General features: G+C 44.9%; 1 protein-coding gene across 4 annotated transcripts in view; it reads right to left on the bottom strand.

Moving 5' to 3' along the window:
• Nucleotides 1-16,874, bottom strand: part of KIAA2012 (KIAA2012 ortholog) — a 33,456-nt gene that overhangs the window by 5,179 nt on the left and 11,403 nt on the right. For all 4 annotated transcript variants that reach the window (XM_032957233.2, XM_032957232.2, XM_032957231.2 and 1 more), the window contains exons 12-22: nt 16,416-16,799; nt 15,342-15,563; nt 14,465-14,542; nt 14,313-14,380; nt 13,656-13,731; nt 11,120-11,326; nt 10,618-10,744; nt 9,855-10,098; nt 7,375-7,468; nt 2,810-3,120; nt 788-990 (exon numbers count right to left, since the gene is read on the bottom strand). In XM_032957233.2, the coding sequence (XP_032813124.2) occupies nt 788-990; nt 2,810-3,120; nt 7,375-7,468; nt 9,855-10,098; nt 10,618-10,744; nt 11,120-11,326; nt 13,656-13,731; nt 14,313-14,380; nt 14,465-14,542; nt 15,342-15,563; nt 16,416-16,799 (2,014 nt within the window). The remainder of the gene's footprint in view (nt 1-787; nt 991-2,809; nt 3,121-7,374; nt 7,469-9,854; nt 10,099-10,617; nt 10,745-11,119; nt 11,327-13,655; nt 13,732-14,312; nt 14,381-14,464; nt 14,543-15,341; nt 15,564-16,415; nt 16,800-16,874) is intronic.

Genomic DNA, 16,874 nt, shown 5'->3' with positions numbered 1-16,874 from the left:
CTGGTTCTGTAGTGGAAAAAAAAAAAAACATCAAGGGACGGTGACTCAGATGGCTCGGACATGTACTCAGAATGGACCAGGACCGTATACCAAAATATTGCCCCTAAGATCGACACCACCGGGCAAAAGGAAACCTGGGAGACCCGAGGCCACGTGGCGCAAGACAGTGTAGGACGAGCTGGTAGCAGCGATCAACCTCTCTTGGGGTGAGGCTCAACATGTTGCCAAGGACAGGAAGGAGTGGAGGGAACTCACTGTGGCCTCCTGTCCCATAGGGGATGAAGAGGATTAACTAACTAACTAACTCGTGGGAAAAAAAAAAACCATCATGGCACCTAAGCTGTTCGGAGATAGCTTGGCATGGCTCGGGTTGTGCAATGGAAAAAAAAGAGGTGTGAGACTATGTCGCGAGCTGAATGTGTAGGAGTATGTCCTGGTTAATGTCTGAGAATGCACTGGATACGTATGTCGGAGTACGTATTGTATGTATGTATGTTGAACTTCTTTCACACCATAAGTAGTGGGGGAAAGACAACAAACTAAACAAAGAGGTATTGGCTGATTATGTAAGAGCACGCACTGGACGAGTGTACAGGAATACAGGCGGGCTGTGTACGTTGGAGGACAAATGACTCTTGTTTTACCGTCATACAATTTCCTCCTTTTAAAACTAATTTTGTAGCCGCAAAGCAATGCTGCACATATTGTCCGTGCTGTCACAGTAATAGCTTGGTGCCAGCAAGGAGAGCCGGGCCCTGTGGGGTGCGGTCAGTCCCGTCCCCCTCACCTCGCCTCCTCTTCGCGCCGGAGCCGTGCCTCCTCCAGCTCGGCCCTCATGACCTCCTCCCTGTCCTGCTGCTCCAGCTCCTGGAGCCGCTGCGACTCGCTCTCCTGCCTCCGCCGTTCGACCTCCAGCCGCCGCTGCTCCGACTGCGCCGCCCGCCGAGCCTCGCGCTCCGACAGAGCCGGCGATTGCCCGTCCGACCCCGGCTGCCACTCGCGCACACACACGCGGTTCGAGTCTCAGCTGCTCGACTTGGACAGCGTATAGGCTTAGCCTCTGTGTATGTACTCTACCGTACGTTGAACTTCTTTCACACGTCGCCAACCATGCTAATCAGAGGTGCAGGGGAAGCACAACAAACTGAACACAAAAATCAGTTTCAAAGAAAGGAGTTTTCAATCTCGATGATTTAAAAGTGCATAGGTTTCAGTGGATTCCTAATATCGAAAAGAAGAGCGTTCCAGAGAGCCGCATCACGTGCTTTCAGATGCGCTGACCGTTGCTCTGACCGTCGTTGTTCAGTGGCGAGCCAAAAACGGTTGCTTCGAGGAGTTCGCTTGGTGGTTTACATTCCTTGGCGAGACCAGCAAGGTGTATCGTACAGGACAGGGCTTTACCAAGTTCCATTCAGAACGATATCAAACGATATTGTGCACTGTCAGTGACGGTACTCAAGTGTTCAGCTGTGCGTGGCTCCTCTAACAGACGACCCTGTTGGAGGAGCCATATCAAACGATATTTTTAAAAATGTGTTTTTTTTAATTTGTGGCCAATACTATGGTCGCAATTTTTTTTTTAGTTTGGCCACGTAGTAGTGTTACGCCCAAAATTCAAATGAAAAGAATTGTAGCATGACAGGAGTAAGTGGATTCACCCGATATTGAAAAAATATGGATCAAGAATAACAACGATATAAAAAAAGAAGAATGCAAACTGCTACGGTACTAGCCGTGTATAAAAGGGCTGCTTTGCTAAATTGGTCTGACCAGCTCAAATAAAATCTTGGGAGTCTGAGAATGGCATCAAATGGGAATCATGCAAAGCAATGGCAACAGGAGTGAAAGGCAACAGAGGCAGAGTGTGCCTGAGAGAAAATATGGACTGAAGGAGTGCAGAGGGCGCCACTAGAATGGAGAGAAACGATACGGGAAAAAAACATCAGTAACAGTTTGAACATGGCGAAATAAAAGTAAAAACAAAACCAATATCACGTGACGGTTGTATTGTGCAGTCATTGCTGAGTCCATGAACTCCCTATACTTCAGAAACAAATTTAATCACAGGTGGCAGCCAGGATACGAACCCAGGATGTGAGCAGTGCCGATTCAGCATGCTGACCCTTTCCTTGGTCCATCAGGCCACCCACCTCCAAATAAACCATCTTCAAGAGAGTAAATGTCATTGAACTAATTTACTTACGTACTCGGATTGATTTGGCACAGTACTACAACGCATATTCGCCTCTGGGGACTGAGATATAGGCAGATATTTGATAATAATTAATATTTTAAATAACTTTTTTAAAAACACGCTTTAATGAAATGCACAGTACTAGTAATAGAAGAACTCCACGAATCCAGAAAGTGGCCGCGAAGCTTGCCATAACGTAAAGGACCGTGGTGATTTGCAACCAACGTCAGCTGAGTGTGGACAATTAGACCCAAGACGAAACAAAACATATAAAATATAATGTTTAAAAATATATATTAAAATTTTTAATGATAGAATATAGTATTGTCATCAGCATGACATAAGTATACCAAGTTTGCAGTCGATACCACATTGGGAAGTGAGTTAAAATTGAGTTACAAGATTTGAGGATACAACAACAACAACATACGGAGTGAGTTAATAAAAAGCGTGTAAAACAAAGGTCTGATATGTGAGCATATATAATTAATTATATACAGTTACACAATGCACAATACGGCACCGGGCGTCAGTTCATTGGCCCGGTGGATATGTGACGGCTAAATGTGCGGTGTTTCGCTGTACAGCACAGCACTGTTCAGCAGGCTTCCTCACCTCCTTGCCAGGTTCAACAAGTTGGCCCTCCGACGTTTGGCTGCCCAGTTTGTGGGCCCGCACTTGGCTCCCCCTTCTTCCTCGGCGATGCCGCCCAGTCGCATCGTCTTGGAAAGCCGAGTTGTCGTCTCTCCCCGAGTCCTGATCGTCCGTTCCCCTGCTGCCACCATTTTCCGGCGGCCCCGCGGAACGCCGCGATGGCTTCTTCCTCCTTTGCTCGTCACCGGATTCTTTTTTTGACGAAGGCGGCGCTTTTTCCCCATCGGCTCCTTTTTGCGTCGCTTCGCTCGTCCGCGTTTTCCTGGGTTTGCCTAAAAAGGGGGGAAACGTTAAGGCGCATTTTTTTTAAACGTGTCGATAATAAAATTTTGATTTAAAGCTTTCGTGACTGCAGTAATTCATATTCTTAGTTTTTTCGGTAAAGTCACGTTGAAGAGAAACAACAAAATAACAAAATATATATAAAACAATAAAAAATGCTCACGATGTTTCGACCATAACTCAAACGGTCATCATCAGGTGTGTTGGTTTGCATAAATTTATTTTTAAACGGCACATTTATTTATTTATAAAAAAAACGTTGGCGTCACGCGCAGCGATTTGGCAGTTTGCCCAGGACTAGTCCATCTATTTTTTTTTTTAAAGAGGAGGGGGGAGACGAAATTTTTTATAATGTATGCTGTCTGAAAGCCACTGTAAGCGTGAACAATCAATTAAGAACTGAAATGGTTTATCAAATCTTTCCAATGATTGCTAAGATAGAATCCATCTTCTCGGTTGAAATTGTCTCTGTGCTTGTATATGTGGATAGCCTCATGAACGAATCTCTCATGGAAGCCAGATGGCTTACAAAGAACCTCCGCCTTGGAAAAGTTAATGGCATGTGAGCCTACTGAATTAGAACAATGATCTGCTACGGCCGAGGTGTTGGTCCTACCGTGTTTAAGGTCTGCTTTATGTTCACGAATGCGGTCCGAGACATGGCGTTTGGTTTATCCAATGTAACTACTACCACAGAGGCAACTTAGTTTGTAGACACCAGGGTATTGTATGTCCGGAATCACATCTTTTACAGACGGAACCAGATCACGGATTTTATGTAATGTGTTGAAACGGACCTGGATCTTGTGTTTATTCAAGATTTTGGAGATCTTTTTTGTGATCTCAGCAATGTAGGGTAAAGTGATGGTTTTGAAAGGCTCCTCAAGAGGGTTCTTCTTCATGGTTTGAGTGATAGCTTTGCGGATTGTATAGTCGGAGTAACCATTAGCCCTAAGAGCTTGGTGTACGTGCTTGAGTTCACTGCTTATGTGTTCCTGGTCGGATATGCATTGGGCTCTATGATACAGAGTCTTGATGAGAGAATTCTTCTGTGATGGATGGTGGTGGGAATCCGGTTTCAGATAAGCATCCGTATGGGTAGCTTTCCTGTAGACAGAGTGGCTCATTGAACCATCAGGTCTCTTTTTAATTAGGACATCCAAAAAAGGTATCTTGCCATCTATTTCGACTTCCATGGTAAATCTGATGGCTGGGTGTATGGAATTGATGTGGTCGAAGAATTGGTCTAGAGCAGGCCGGCCATGTGGCCAGATGACAAAAGTGTCATCCACGTACCTCTTCCATAAGGTTGGGCGCAGAGTGGCAGTCTGGATGGCGTCAGTCTCAAATTTCTCCATGAAAATGTTAGCTATAACTGGAGAAAGGGGGGAGCCCATTGGGGTGCCCTCAGTTTGTTTGTAGAAAGTTCCATTCCAAGTGAAGTATGTATTGGTTAAACAGTGTCTCACCAGGGGGGGTACCTCAGTGTTTAGTCCTTGATGAACCAAGTCTTCAATGATTGCAATGGTGTCAGGTACAGGAACCTTGGTGAATAAGGAAACTACATCAAAACTGACAAGCAGGTCGTCTGGGGACAGGGAAATACCCTTGATTGTTGATACCAGGTGAGTAGAATTTTGTACCGCAGAGGTGGTCTTTCCAGTGAAAGGACGCAGGATTTCAGACAAAAAACGAGCTAGTTTGTAGGTGGGGGAGCTGATAGTAGAGACTATGGGACGAAGAGGTGTATCAACTTTATGTATTTTTGGTAAGCCGTATAATCTTGGTGGCCTGGCAGCAGAAGGTTTCAACGAAAACTGTTTAGATTGATCAATTAATGCGGTTGAATCAGACATTATTTTGTTGGTTTGTGTGACGAGGCTGTTGGTGGGATCTCTTTTTATTTTTGTATAACTACCATCGTCGAGTAATTCTTTAATTTTGTTGTTGTATTCTATTTTATCCATGATGACAGTAGCATTGCCTTTGTCAGCTGAGAGAACTACAATATCATTCCTCTTTTTTAATTTATATAATTCAAAACGCTCATCTTTGCTGAGGTTGCTAGCTGGCATCTTAGCGTTTTTGAGGGTTGCAGCGATTTCAGATCTTGCTACGTCTGCAGCGATGTGACCCAGGCCCCTGAGAGCAACGTCTACTTGGGCAATTATATCATTAACTGGTATGTGTTTAGGTGTGACTGCAAAGTTTAGACCTTTAGCTAAAACGGATTTCAGACCATCGGAAATAGAACTGTTACTGCGATTAATTACGACTTTATTAACGTCTAACTTTTTGGTGTGTGGGTCCGGTCTTTTGTTGAAGAGGAGGTTAAATTTTGGATGTCCTAATTAAAAAGAGACCTGATGGTTCAATGAGCCACTCTGTCTACAGGAAAGCTACCCATACGGATGCTTATCTGAAACCGGATTCCCACCACCATCCATCACAGAAGAATTCTCTCATCAAGACTCTGTATCATAGAGCCCAATGCATATCCGACCAGGAACACATAAGCAGTGAACTCAAGCACGTACACCAAGCTCTTAGGGCTAATGGTTACTCCGACTATACAATCCGCAAAGCTATCACTCAAACCATGAAGAAGAACCCTCTTGAGGAGCCTTTCAAAACCATCACTTTACCCTACATTGCTGGGATCACAAAAAAGATCTCCAAAATCTTGAATAAACACAAGATCCAGGTCCGTTTCAACACATTACATAAAATCCGTGATCTGGTTCCGTCTGTAAAAGATGTGATTCCGGACATACAATACCCTGGTGTCTACAAACTAAGTTGCCTCTGTGGTAGTAGTTACATTGGAGAAACCAAACGCCATGTCTCGGACCGCATTCGTGAACATAAAGCAGACCTTAAACACGGTAGGACCAACACCTCGGCCGTAGCAGATCATTGTTCTAATTCAGTAGGCTCACATGCCATTGACTTTTCCAAGACGGAGGTTCTTTGTAAGCCATCTGGCTTCCATGAGAGATTCGTTCATGAGGCTATCCACATATACAAGCACAGAGACAATTTCAACCGAGAAGATGGATTCTATCTTAGCAATCATTGGAAAGATTTGATAAACCATTTCAGTTCTTAATTGATTGTTCACGCTTACAGTGGCTTTCAGACAGCATACATTATAAAAAATTTCGTCTCCCCCCTCCTCTTTTAAAAAAAAATAGATGGACTAGTCCGGGGCAAACTGCCAAATCGCTGTGCGTGACGCCAACGTTTTTTATAAATAAATAAATGTGCCGTTTAAAAATAAATTTATGCAAACCAACACACCTGATGATGACCGTTTGAGTTATGGTCGAAACGTCGTGAGAATTTTTTATTGTTTTATATATATTTTGTTATTTTGTTGTTTCTCTTCAACGTGACTTTACCGAAAAAACTAAGAATATAATGTGTCGATAATATTTCACCCGCGCAGTGATCCTTTGAGATGGGTACGTCTACGGTTTGCCAAGTGTCGATTCATTTCTTGAACATCGATTCTTACACTCGCAATACATGCACTGAATAGCGATTGTAAAGAAACAACCGTTATTTTTGTATCCTTTCGATGATCCAGTAGGATCTCATCAGACCTCGGAGGCTCAGTAGGATGTTGAGCCTGGATGGTGCTTGCGTTGAGCGTCCACCATGCATGAAACAGGTCTTGTAGGCTGCCGCTGCAGGGCTGCGTTGTTAGTGTAGGGCAGTGCAGCAAATCCGTTGTTCTATACTGTGCTCCAATGTCTATGCTTCTCCTTCATCCCACACTGAACAGTGCTGCAAAGTATGCCTCGTAGAACCCCCACCATCTGCATGGTGTGGGGAGACTCTCACTCAGCAGCGGATTGACAAAATGGCTGTACATATGCATCATGTAAACACTCATTAATTGGCCGATATATATAGAGGACTACAGTCTTGCAGGGAGGGGGGGAATGTAGTGGTCGATCACCACCTGGCTGCCTTTTGCCATTTGCCTGTGGTTCCACGTGCCTCTGAAATTATCGCCTCTATTCGATCGTGAGCGAATACTGTGTGGCCTGTTACAAGTTGAAATCATTATTTTATTATTATTATAATCTTAAGAATCGATATCAACGGTTTGATCCAACATTACATAACTGGATGCAGCTGAAGCTAAGAGTTACGTAGTACAAAAACAGGACAGGGGATGTGTAACGTTGCCTGTGCGACTCGAAGCTAGGCGCTGGAAGTCATTTATAATGTCTTACCTACAACAAAAGCATTCCGTTCATTTTCGTTCGCTTTGGCTTTTGTACTGCCCTCGGACTTTTTAGTTTTCGTTTCTTTTGCGATTCTCGTTTCCTTGTGCATTAAAAACAAAGCAGATGGTTAGAATAAAACACACGTGCTAATAACAAAAAAAATAACAACTTGCTTGCAATGCTTCCATTATAGAAAATTAAATACGGAGCTTTTATTTTATTTTTCCCCTATTTGTATTATTTGCAACTCGACAGCGAGCAGTGCATCACCCAGAAGATGACATCACAGACCTACCTCTGATGCCACTTCAGTGGCCCTCTTTATCTACGCTAGGGACACCTTTTTAATGCTCTGAAAAAATTGGTCATCACTTGTCAAACGTGTGTTTTTTTAAGGGTCGAGGCTTAAGCGTAGCCAAAAATGCCCAAATTTCGTGCGATTGCGTTTGTGCAGTTATTGGTAATCGGATTACGATAATCACACGTGGCCGAAACCCAAAATCAAGAACAAGGATATCTACGGTGTGCTGGTCCTGAGCCACTCGGCCACCTCAGGAAAAATGAAAACTCAGCTTGGTACGTAGACGTCACCCACTTAAATACCATGACTGTCAAGCCCTTTGCACGAAGCGGTTTAATGCCAGTGCCAATACCGTAATGGTCTAATGGACCCCGCCCCCCCACCGACCCTGTGTGTGCCCTCTTGACTATTATGTCTCTATCTATCCTAGATAATAAAATTCCCCGTTCGATGTGGGTCTGCCACAGTTTTATCCCGATTTAAATATCGTGCTTCTGTGCGTGCGCACAGCAGACCAAGATGGTGCCTGCGTCCAAAGAAAACACGGGAGTTTTGGCAATTGCACAACCCAATCAAATTGGCACCGGATCCCTGGTGTTACACGTTGGCAGCAGAGCCCTCAAGCCGCCATGTATAACAGAGCTGGGACAATTAACCCACAGAGTTGTTCAACCAACGACTATATGATAATTGACCACTTTTGGTGCAGCCGATGACTGGGGCCCCGTTTAAAATGGCGGTCACCCCCTACAACCCATGCTCAGTGTGACGCGGTTGATGATGCCGAAGACATCATAAATCCCCACCTCCCGTCCAGCGGCACACGTGGGAAAAGAGCGAGGTTTTTCTCCCCATCTAATTTCTGTTCAACTAATCGAGGAATCGAATCATAAATAATTAATTAGATAGCCCATATATTATTGCTTACACCAGGATAGGCCTGGCTGTAAATAGCAGCACGTGTCTATAAACCCAATTTTAATCCATTTGCGCGATCGGCGTCATGTCATGGGATTAAGAATCCATTTGGAAACATTGCTAGAGCTCTGCAGCCCTGCGTGTTCGAGAACAGCTCACAGAAGCAGATTTCTTTTTTTACAGGGCTGCCACTGAGATCCGATCCGGTGAACTATTTTAAAGACAAATATCCCCCGTTTAGCCTTTACAGACTGTAGGGGCAATTGCACCTATGAAAGCCGGCGCGGCACACGAAAGATTGGGTGGCCAGCACCACTCCCGGCCGCCTTTGTCTCCCCCGTGGCGATGTTTAAACACCGCAGCAGGCGCTCATTTGAGGCTGAGTCGACCTAAAAAGGGAGGGCCCAGGACCGGTTCAGATAATCGTCGCTGATGTTGACCGTGAGCGGGAACCGAACACCGGGTCGCCGGGTTCGTAGCGCAGCGCGCGAGCCGCTGTACGATAACGCCCCACCACGAGAACTATTTGAACCACACACTAGGAGGCGCACTTGCTACGACATGTTTGTCACATTGAATACTCTTAATGAATATCACATGTGCTTTGGTTCTTTCGGTAAAGTCACGTAGAATGAGAATAAAATAATAAATTGATAAAATAAAATAACACAATAAAATTCTCACGACGTTTCGGCCACAACACAAGCGGCCTTCATCAGGTGAAGGGACGAGACGTCTCATGAGAATTTTATTGTGTTATTTTATTTTATCAATTTATTATTTTATTCTCATTCTACGTGACTTTACCGAAATAACCAAAGAAGATGAATCCTTGCAGTCACAAAACCTTTAAATCGAATATCACATGCTGGTATTTATCTAAATGAAATGAAAAAAACAATGTACCGTGATGGGTTTTTTTTTTTAGCTGATGGTCCCAACTGAGACCATCAGCTCACACTTGAGAGCCCAATTTAATCATGAGTGGCTGCACCAGATTGTGCCCTAGTATCCCGTTGGTGCCAGCTCAGTGCCCTGACCTCTTTAACAACCTGCCACCTCTTAAGACGCCTCGGGTGATACCTATGGTTTATGAAATTAGTTCAGCATTACATTACTCATGGATCTCGAGAACCCGTGACCGTGCTTGTTTAAAATCATGGAACGCTATGCCATATTCAAACCCCGAGGATCTCAGCAATGTTAGCTCAGTGCTCTTGACGATCCCTTTTTGCCACATCCCACGTGCCTCGGTTGTGTTACTCACGGCCCTCGAGGGCGCCTCTGCGTTATCACCCACGCTGTCTTCCCACGCGTCGTCCGGGTCGTTGCTGGATGTCCGCCTCTCCACGGTGTGGCTCATCCCCCCCGTTGAACCCTCCCGCACGGACGCGTGCTCCCGCGTCTCGACAGAGCGCTTTGCCGACCGCGTGTCTTTGTCGCCCCTTGCCTCGGGGCGTTTGCCTTTCTTTGACACAACGGCCTTGTTCTTTCCAGTTTCTTGTGCCGATCTGCAACGAGATTAATCGTGTTTTTAAGCCCATTCCACACATTTCACTGAACAAATAAAACGTCGCTTAGTGATGATCGTACCGCCTCGAATGTCAGAACGGTTGCTTCAATGCATAACGCAACCTATTTTTGTGTGCACGAACTGTCAACGCAAACGCACACCTTAATCGCCGCTGTTCAGAGAAGTATAACTGCATACAGTATTGGCAGTCTCGGGAAGTATGTATCAGACATTGGGTAAGTGATTATTACTTGTGTGCACATAATTACCCCCTGTAGTTCATCCCACCACGACTGTAAGGATGAAATGAGTACATTTCAAGTTGGGTTATGTCTGCGTAACATGGCCTGGTCTTATGCTTACGTATCCACATTTATTTCAGAACAGGAAGACACCGGTGCAGCTTGGCAGCATATTGTGCGAGTGTGTTCGCTTTAAGCCACATGGTTTGAGAATTCACATTTTCAATATGTGCTAAATATACATTTAGATTGACAAATTAAATAACTGCCCTTGCCTCTCACGGTTCTGGCTGGTCTCAGATACGTTTTTATTTGAATGCTGTTCCTTTAAGTCTTTAAATGCGTTTGAGAGCACGCTCGAGCTGTCTTCATCGGAACGGAATGATTCTGGATCATCCACACCTACAGGCAGAGGGAAAGAAAGATGTACCAATTCAAATCAGAATACAATATTATTTTACAAGATGCATTGTGGCATCCCAGGACCTTTAGAGATGCCGACTGTGTGTTAAAGCCTATATCCAGAAATAGATGGGCAATGGCCCATGATGATGGTGGTAATAACAAACAGACCTTTGTCTAGTAGTTTACTACAATATACACACAAACAAAACCTCCGTTGCATTTCATTATCCTCACATTCTCCTTCCCCCCACACCTCCTATAAGCACGGTTGGCTAGGTACAGTGCGAATGAAGTTCAACACACACACATACACCCTGCATGAATCCGAAGGGCGAACAGCTCGGGATAGCTGCCGCTCAAAGGATGACGCACCCTGGGAGGGTAGGATGATGGAGACGGACGTTTTGCTCCTGCTTGGAGGTCCCATCTGCGTTGGCGTCTGCCGCGACCTGACGATCCTCTGTCCGGTGCGGCCGTCCTCCACAATAACGGTCTCGTTGGGGCTCAGCGATGAGTTGAGCTCGCGACTCCACGCTTCGAACTCCGCCTCGACCCTCGATTCTGACGCTGGAGGCAAAGCTGCAACATGTAACATTTCATTAAATCACGACAGGGCTTTATTTCTCTGGCGCCAAACAAAGGTTGTCATAGGGCTGCGGGAGCTACGTGGCGGGCAGCACAGGGCAATGCTGAACAATTCCATCGCTGTGCTGTGCTTCCAGACTCCTGCGTTTTTTTTTTCTCCTCGCCTTCACCAAACCCACACCAGCCAGCACGGGGAAGTATGGTCGAGGAAACCCCCATGACACGCAGAGTGTGGGAAGGCCTTCATCCAGCAGTCTATACACAAAAAGGATCTGTACACGTGTACATGATCTACGTATGTTACATGTAGATTATATGCTAATCTTTCAGTTAGGCAAACGGAGAAAACAAAATGACAAAAGAAACGAGATGGAAAAAATGGGACGTAAAAAAAGCATAGATTTTTTTTTATCGATCTGCCGCCCTGAATCATGGCAATTCATAGAATCATAGTTCGTAAGGGACTGCATTATTACACGCCTAATGTGAGCACTTGTTTTTTTTATAAGCAAGTGGTAATGACTTTGTTGACAAGCTGTGGGAAGCGAACATTTACACTGCTATGATGACTGCCCTTTTGCCCGAAGCATCACATATTATACATCGTTTGATTTTAATGGCAACGTAAATCACTAATGTGGCGAAGTTGTTGTCCTTCCTGAACTACAGTCAAAGTTTACTTCTACAGCAAACAACTGTAACCAACTGTACCGAGTGTCATTTTAATCGTCCAAATTCATGAATTATCCAACAATTTTATTACGCTAGCTTACCATTCTATAAGCATAAAACGTAAACCTTCATATTCTGCACTTCTTCTTTCATAAGGGTTAATAACAGCAGATTAAAGATGTAATTTTAGATTGTTATGCACTCAATTGTCTGTTCAGACGCAGAGTGAATCTTGCCCATTCCTTTAAAGGAGTGAACACATTTTGCACTCTATCTCACACATGGTTCAACCTGTGGAATTACATTTTAAATTCATCAAGGGCTTAGGCTTAATTCTGCCCAGATTAGCTACATTTACCGAGCGCAGGAGCCGTGATTGTCTTTTTTAATGCACAGCTGCACATCAACAAAACGTGTAATTGTACTGCTGTGTCTGCGCCCACAGAGTTGGCCCCATCTACAACGCATTGTATATGGGCTTGTGACTTGTTGTTTAGATCTCATGCCACATCTAGGTTTCAACCACTCGTGATTAACCCAGTGTTCTCAAGTGTAGCGAATTTATGGTCTCAGGCCGGTCACCAATGAGAGAATGGTCCACAGAAATGGATATCACAGAGCGATTGCTTCCATATCCTCTTTTACACACGTGGTAGAGGGTAGTAATTTCCCTATGAGAGCAATGGTCGTCGCAAGACTGCTTGATGGTCTCAAGCCGGCCACTGCATTAAAAAAAAAACCTCCACGACATTTAGTACTGCAAACTGATTTGACTAAATAGTAGTTCTACGAATTGAAATATTGCTTTTGTAGAGGTGTTAACTACTCACTGTTCGGTAACCTGCATTGCCACTATGTATCAAAGGGGCAGTGCAGCGTTTCCTCTGTGTACATAACGGTTGGGGTCAGACGAGGTGAAGTGGATCGTAGCCACAGTTTGGTAAGAACCAATCAGACAGTTCCACGTGGGAATGTGTGATTGGTTACACCTGGCCACAAACGGGTATAAGAAGGGTGACCGCGCAGAGCGCGGGGAGTTCTCTCCCTACACGAAGACTGAAGCCCGGGCTGAAGATAGCTAGGATCCTGGACCCAGCCTTCCAGCCCTTCTGAGGGCTAAGGCTCGGCATACCCAGTGGTCAAGACCTGCCGGGTCAGCGGTGGGTCAAATAGCCTCCCCTAGGTCCCAGCCGGAGGACTCTAGGATAGCGGTAGACGTGTGAGTAAGTCCCGCCAAGATAGGAGGCTGTACCTCCTTAGGTTAGCAAGAGACCTGTGTGTAGGTGACGCTAAGTCCGGAGGCTGTACCTTCTTAGGGTATCGGGTGAGGGGACCGTATTACCCCTCTGTGTGTTAAGGACTGTGTAAAAGAAGTATTACAATAAACAGAGTGTGCCTCATAAGAAGTTTATTCGTCATTATAAACACTACACTTTTACTGTCAGGGTATGCAGGGAAATTATTCCCCCCTGCTGTGTGGGGCAGAGGTCATTTGAAAGGAACCTCATTGGTAGCTCTGTGATAGTTGCTTCTGCAGGCCATTCTCTAACAACGGAAGAGATGAACTGCTTTGCAAGTAATTCTAACGGAGCCTTTGTCCCATCCCTGCCGATACAAAAACCATGAAGAGAAAACAAAAATAACAGCTCACCCATGACCGTGCCAGGTTCCGTCAGTGCAGACATTGTCACAGGACTTGTTACAAACAATCCACTGTCTGCAGCTCCCTGTTAACGTGCAAAAACAAAAGAAATTACATCAGACTGCATCTTCGCCCTCGCTTTGCTGTTGATACTAGAGGCATGTGACGCTTCATTTGACTAAACAATGATTATCATTTCGATTTAAAGCTTTCGTGACTGCAAGGATTCATCTTCTTTGGTTCGTTCGGTAAAGTCACGTAGAATGAGAATAAACGAATAAAATCGTCGTGAGAATTTTATTGTTTTACTTTATTATTTTATTCTCATTCTACGTGACTTTACCGAAAGAACCAAAGAAGATTGATTATCATGCTCATGATACATGTATCGAATCGTGCAAGTATCGATTATTTACAACTTATGAAAATGACACGTAGAGATACATGGAGCGAACGAGATTGTGAAACTGAGAGAGAGAGAAAATGGAAACAATGCAAACGGTAAAGTAAAATCATTGATCAAGTTGCAGTTCCGAATGTTGAAAATTCATCTAATTGGGAGTTCAATATCACGAGGTATAGAGACTTTGTAAGGAAGCATTCATTAAGCAGAGAATAAATCACCGCTATTGACGATGATGGTTATGCACACGCGTGTTTTTGTACCTGAGAAACAGCAGAAAAAGCAGTGGTCCCTTTCTCAGTTTCTGTGTCTTTTTCAGTGTCAATGTCACCTGAAAGTATGCAACAGTGGTTAGTAAAAGGCATGTGTGAGAATATCGCTAAATCTGTGGCAGTGAGTTTGTGCATAGGATTACGTGATCTTTGTTTGTTGGAAACCGGAAGGTCTTGGTAATCCTCGTCTTCCATCACCCCGGACTCGACTGACCTCACATCTTTTTAAACACACACACACACAAATATTCTTGTTTAGCCATATAGACCGTTGGAGCAAGTGCTTTTAGCAGAACACCTATTAAGACTGTCATTGTGCAAGAGACCATCTTAGTATTTGGGCAAGCGCTGATGTTTACACAACGAGGCAACCTAGCAGAGGTCCAGAACAGGTTCATATATCACTCACCACTGTTGTTAAACAAGGTCAGGAATTGAAGCAAGGTCACCACCGAGTTCATAGCACAGTGCGCTAACCGCGATGCAATGATTCCGTACAAACATGCAAATATTTGCTTTACATTTCCCCACTCGTGTCACTGCAGTGTTAAAAGACATTTTACTGCGCAGGACAAATGGCAGCATTTGTTTTAACAAGGCGAGCCTAAACAAAAGACAAGACGGGGAGATCTCACCTCACTTTTTTTTCCCACTGCAAACATTAACTCGTTTCCCCCCCCCCCCCCCGAGAGGATTGCAGCTGTCTTGTAAAACGAGCATTTAAAAAATATTTTTTTTTTTACCAGGTAAGGCCCACCGAGTTTATAAAGCTCCTTTTCAGAAGCGACCTGGCCACACATAAGTAGCTCAACGAACGTTTTTTTTGTGTTATTTTATTTTATTAATTTATTATTTTATTCTCATTCTACGTGACTTTACCGAAAGAACCAAAGAAGATGAATCCTTGCAGTCACGAAAGCTTTAAATCGAAATTTAGCTCGACGAAGTCGCTTATCGGGGTGGACATTTAATAGCGGCGATCAGGAGCTGCGCGTGGTGCTGAATGTGCAGCCTGCGTACCTTCGTCTCCTATCCGCTGCGAGGTCCCCATGAGCGCGTTCCACTGCCGCTCGTCTGCCGCAGCGCTCTGCTCCATGCTCACGTTAAACACGAGCACATCTCCAGCGCCGTCTTGCCCTTTAGTTTCGATATAATAGGCGGCTCTCACCAAAGACAGTTTGATGATTTCCCCGTCAGGACCCAGGACAGCACTGCCCATGAAGTCTTTTCCCGTGTGTGTGGCTATAACATGCACGCGGGGTAAAAGGATGCAAAAAGGATGCACAAAGTATGCTTTAGCGTACGATTGATCTGTAAGGGTACAGTTGTAATGACGATGCACACCGGACATTTGTGAAGCTATTGGACATCTTTCAAAAACTAACGTCAGAGCTCATCAGATTTCTCCAGGATAAACAAAGATTCTAATAAGCATAACGCTAGTGAAAAAAAAAGGCGATTCGTTTATAGGTAACCAACTAACATAAGGGATAAAATTAGGCAGAAAACGACATTTTATTCTTAAAGCCTCTACACACGTCTCTCACATAGCTCAACACACATATATTAAATCTCTTCACACTCTAACTTGTCAGATATGGAGCGATCGCATTCACCATAATCAATCACCTGTTGAGAAGAGGGTGATAATGTTGAGAAGAGGGTGATAAATGGATCGCCATGTGTGGCTACAATCATTGTTTTTTGTCCTTCCCCGCACCTCCGATTAGCACGGTTGGCTACATACGGCGTGCAAGAAGTTCAACATACATACTGTACTTTAAGTAACGGTGTAGGTTTTCAGTTAATACCATTGTCTCCGGATTATAGAACACATTTTTTCCAACTATATTTTAAAGGAAAAGATGGGGGTGCATGCTATAATCTGGCAGGCATATGTGTTTCCGTGTGTGAGAGCAGATTTGCATGACTGTTCTAATACCGGGCACAAGTTGGCCATGTGTCTTACTTTCCGGAGGGTGTTATAATCCGTAGAAGATGGCATAAGCGCTTGTCACGCAAACAAATTAAGCGTTCGCGTATTTTCGCCTTGTTAGTATAAATACCACACAAAAACACCCCAGAATCACCGACCTCTCAGCTCTTCGGGTAAATTCCCTTTCACTACGGTCGTCCCCTCGCCACCTGCCGCCTTCACGCTGCTGCCCGCGGCCTTGGGGACGCCTTTAGTGACTCCGCCGTTGAGCTTGTTGCTCGAGTTGCTGCCCACCCCCTCGGTGCCGCCCTCAAACGTGATGCTGCAGGCTCCGGCCTTCACGCCGCTGCCCTCGGCCGCGTCGCCGGGCTTCATGCTGCCACCCCCGGCCCTCGCGCCGGCTGCCCCAAGAGCGGCGGTGGCACCGCCAGGCTTAGCACCACCCCGTTCGGCCTTGGCACCGCTAACCTTGCCGGCTCCCACGTCAACCCCGGTGGCTACTGGGGGAAACTCGAGGTCAACGTCGACAGTTTCTGCTACCTCTGAGGAAAAGGAAGAAAAAGCAATATGATGAGGATAAAATCTCGCAATAGCAAAAAAGAGGGGAGAATACTTGA

Source organism: Petromyzon marinus, chromosome 19, assembly GCF_048934315.1.
Source record: "Petromyzon marinus isolate PM22_M1 ecotype Great Lakes invasive population chromosome 19, UKy_Petmar_22M1.pri1.0, whole genome shotgun sequence".
Lineage (NCBI taxonomy): Eukaryota > Metazoa > Chordata > Hyperoartia > Petromyzontiformes > Petromyzontidae > Petromyzon > Petromyzon marinus.
This window is presented reverse-complemented; position numbering and strand designations above follow the sequence as displayed.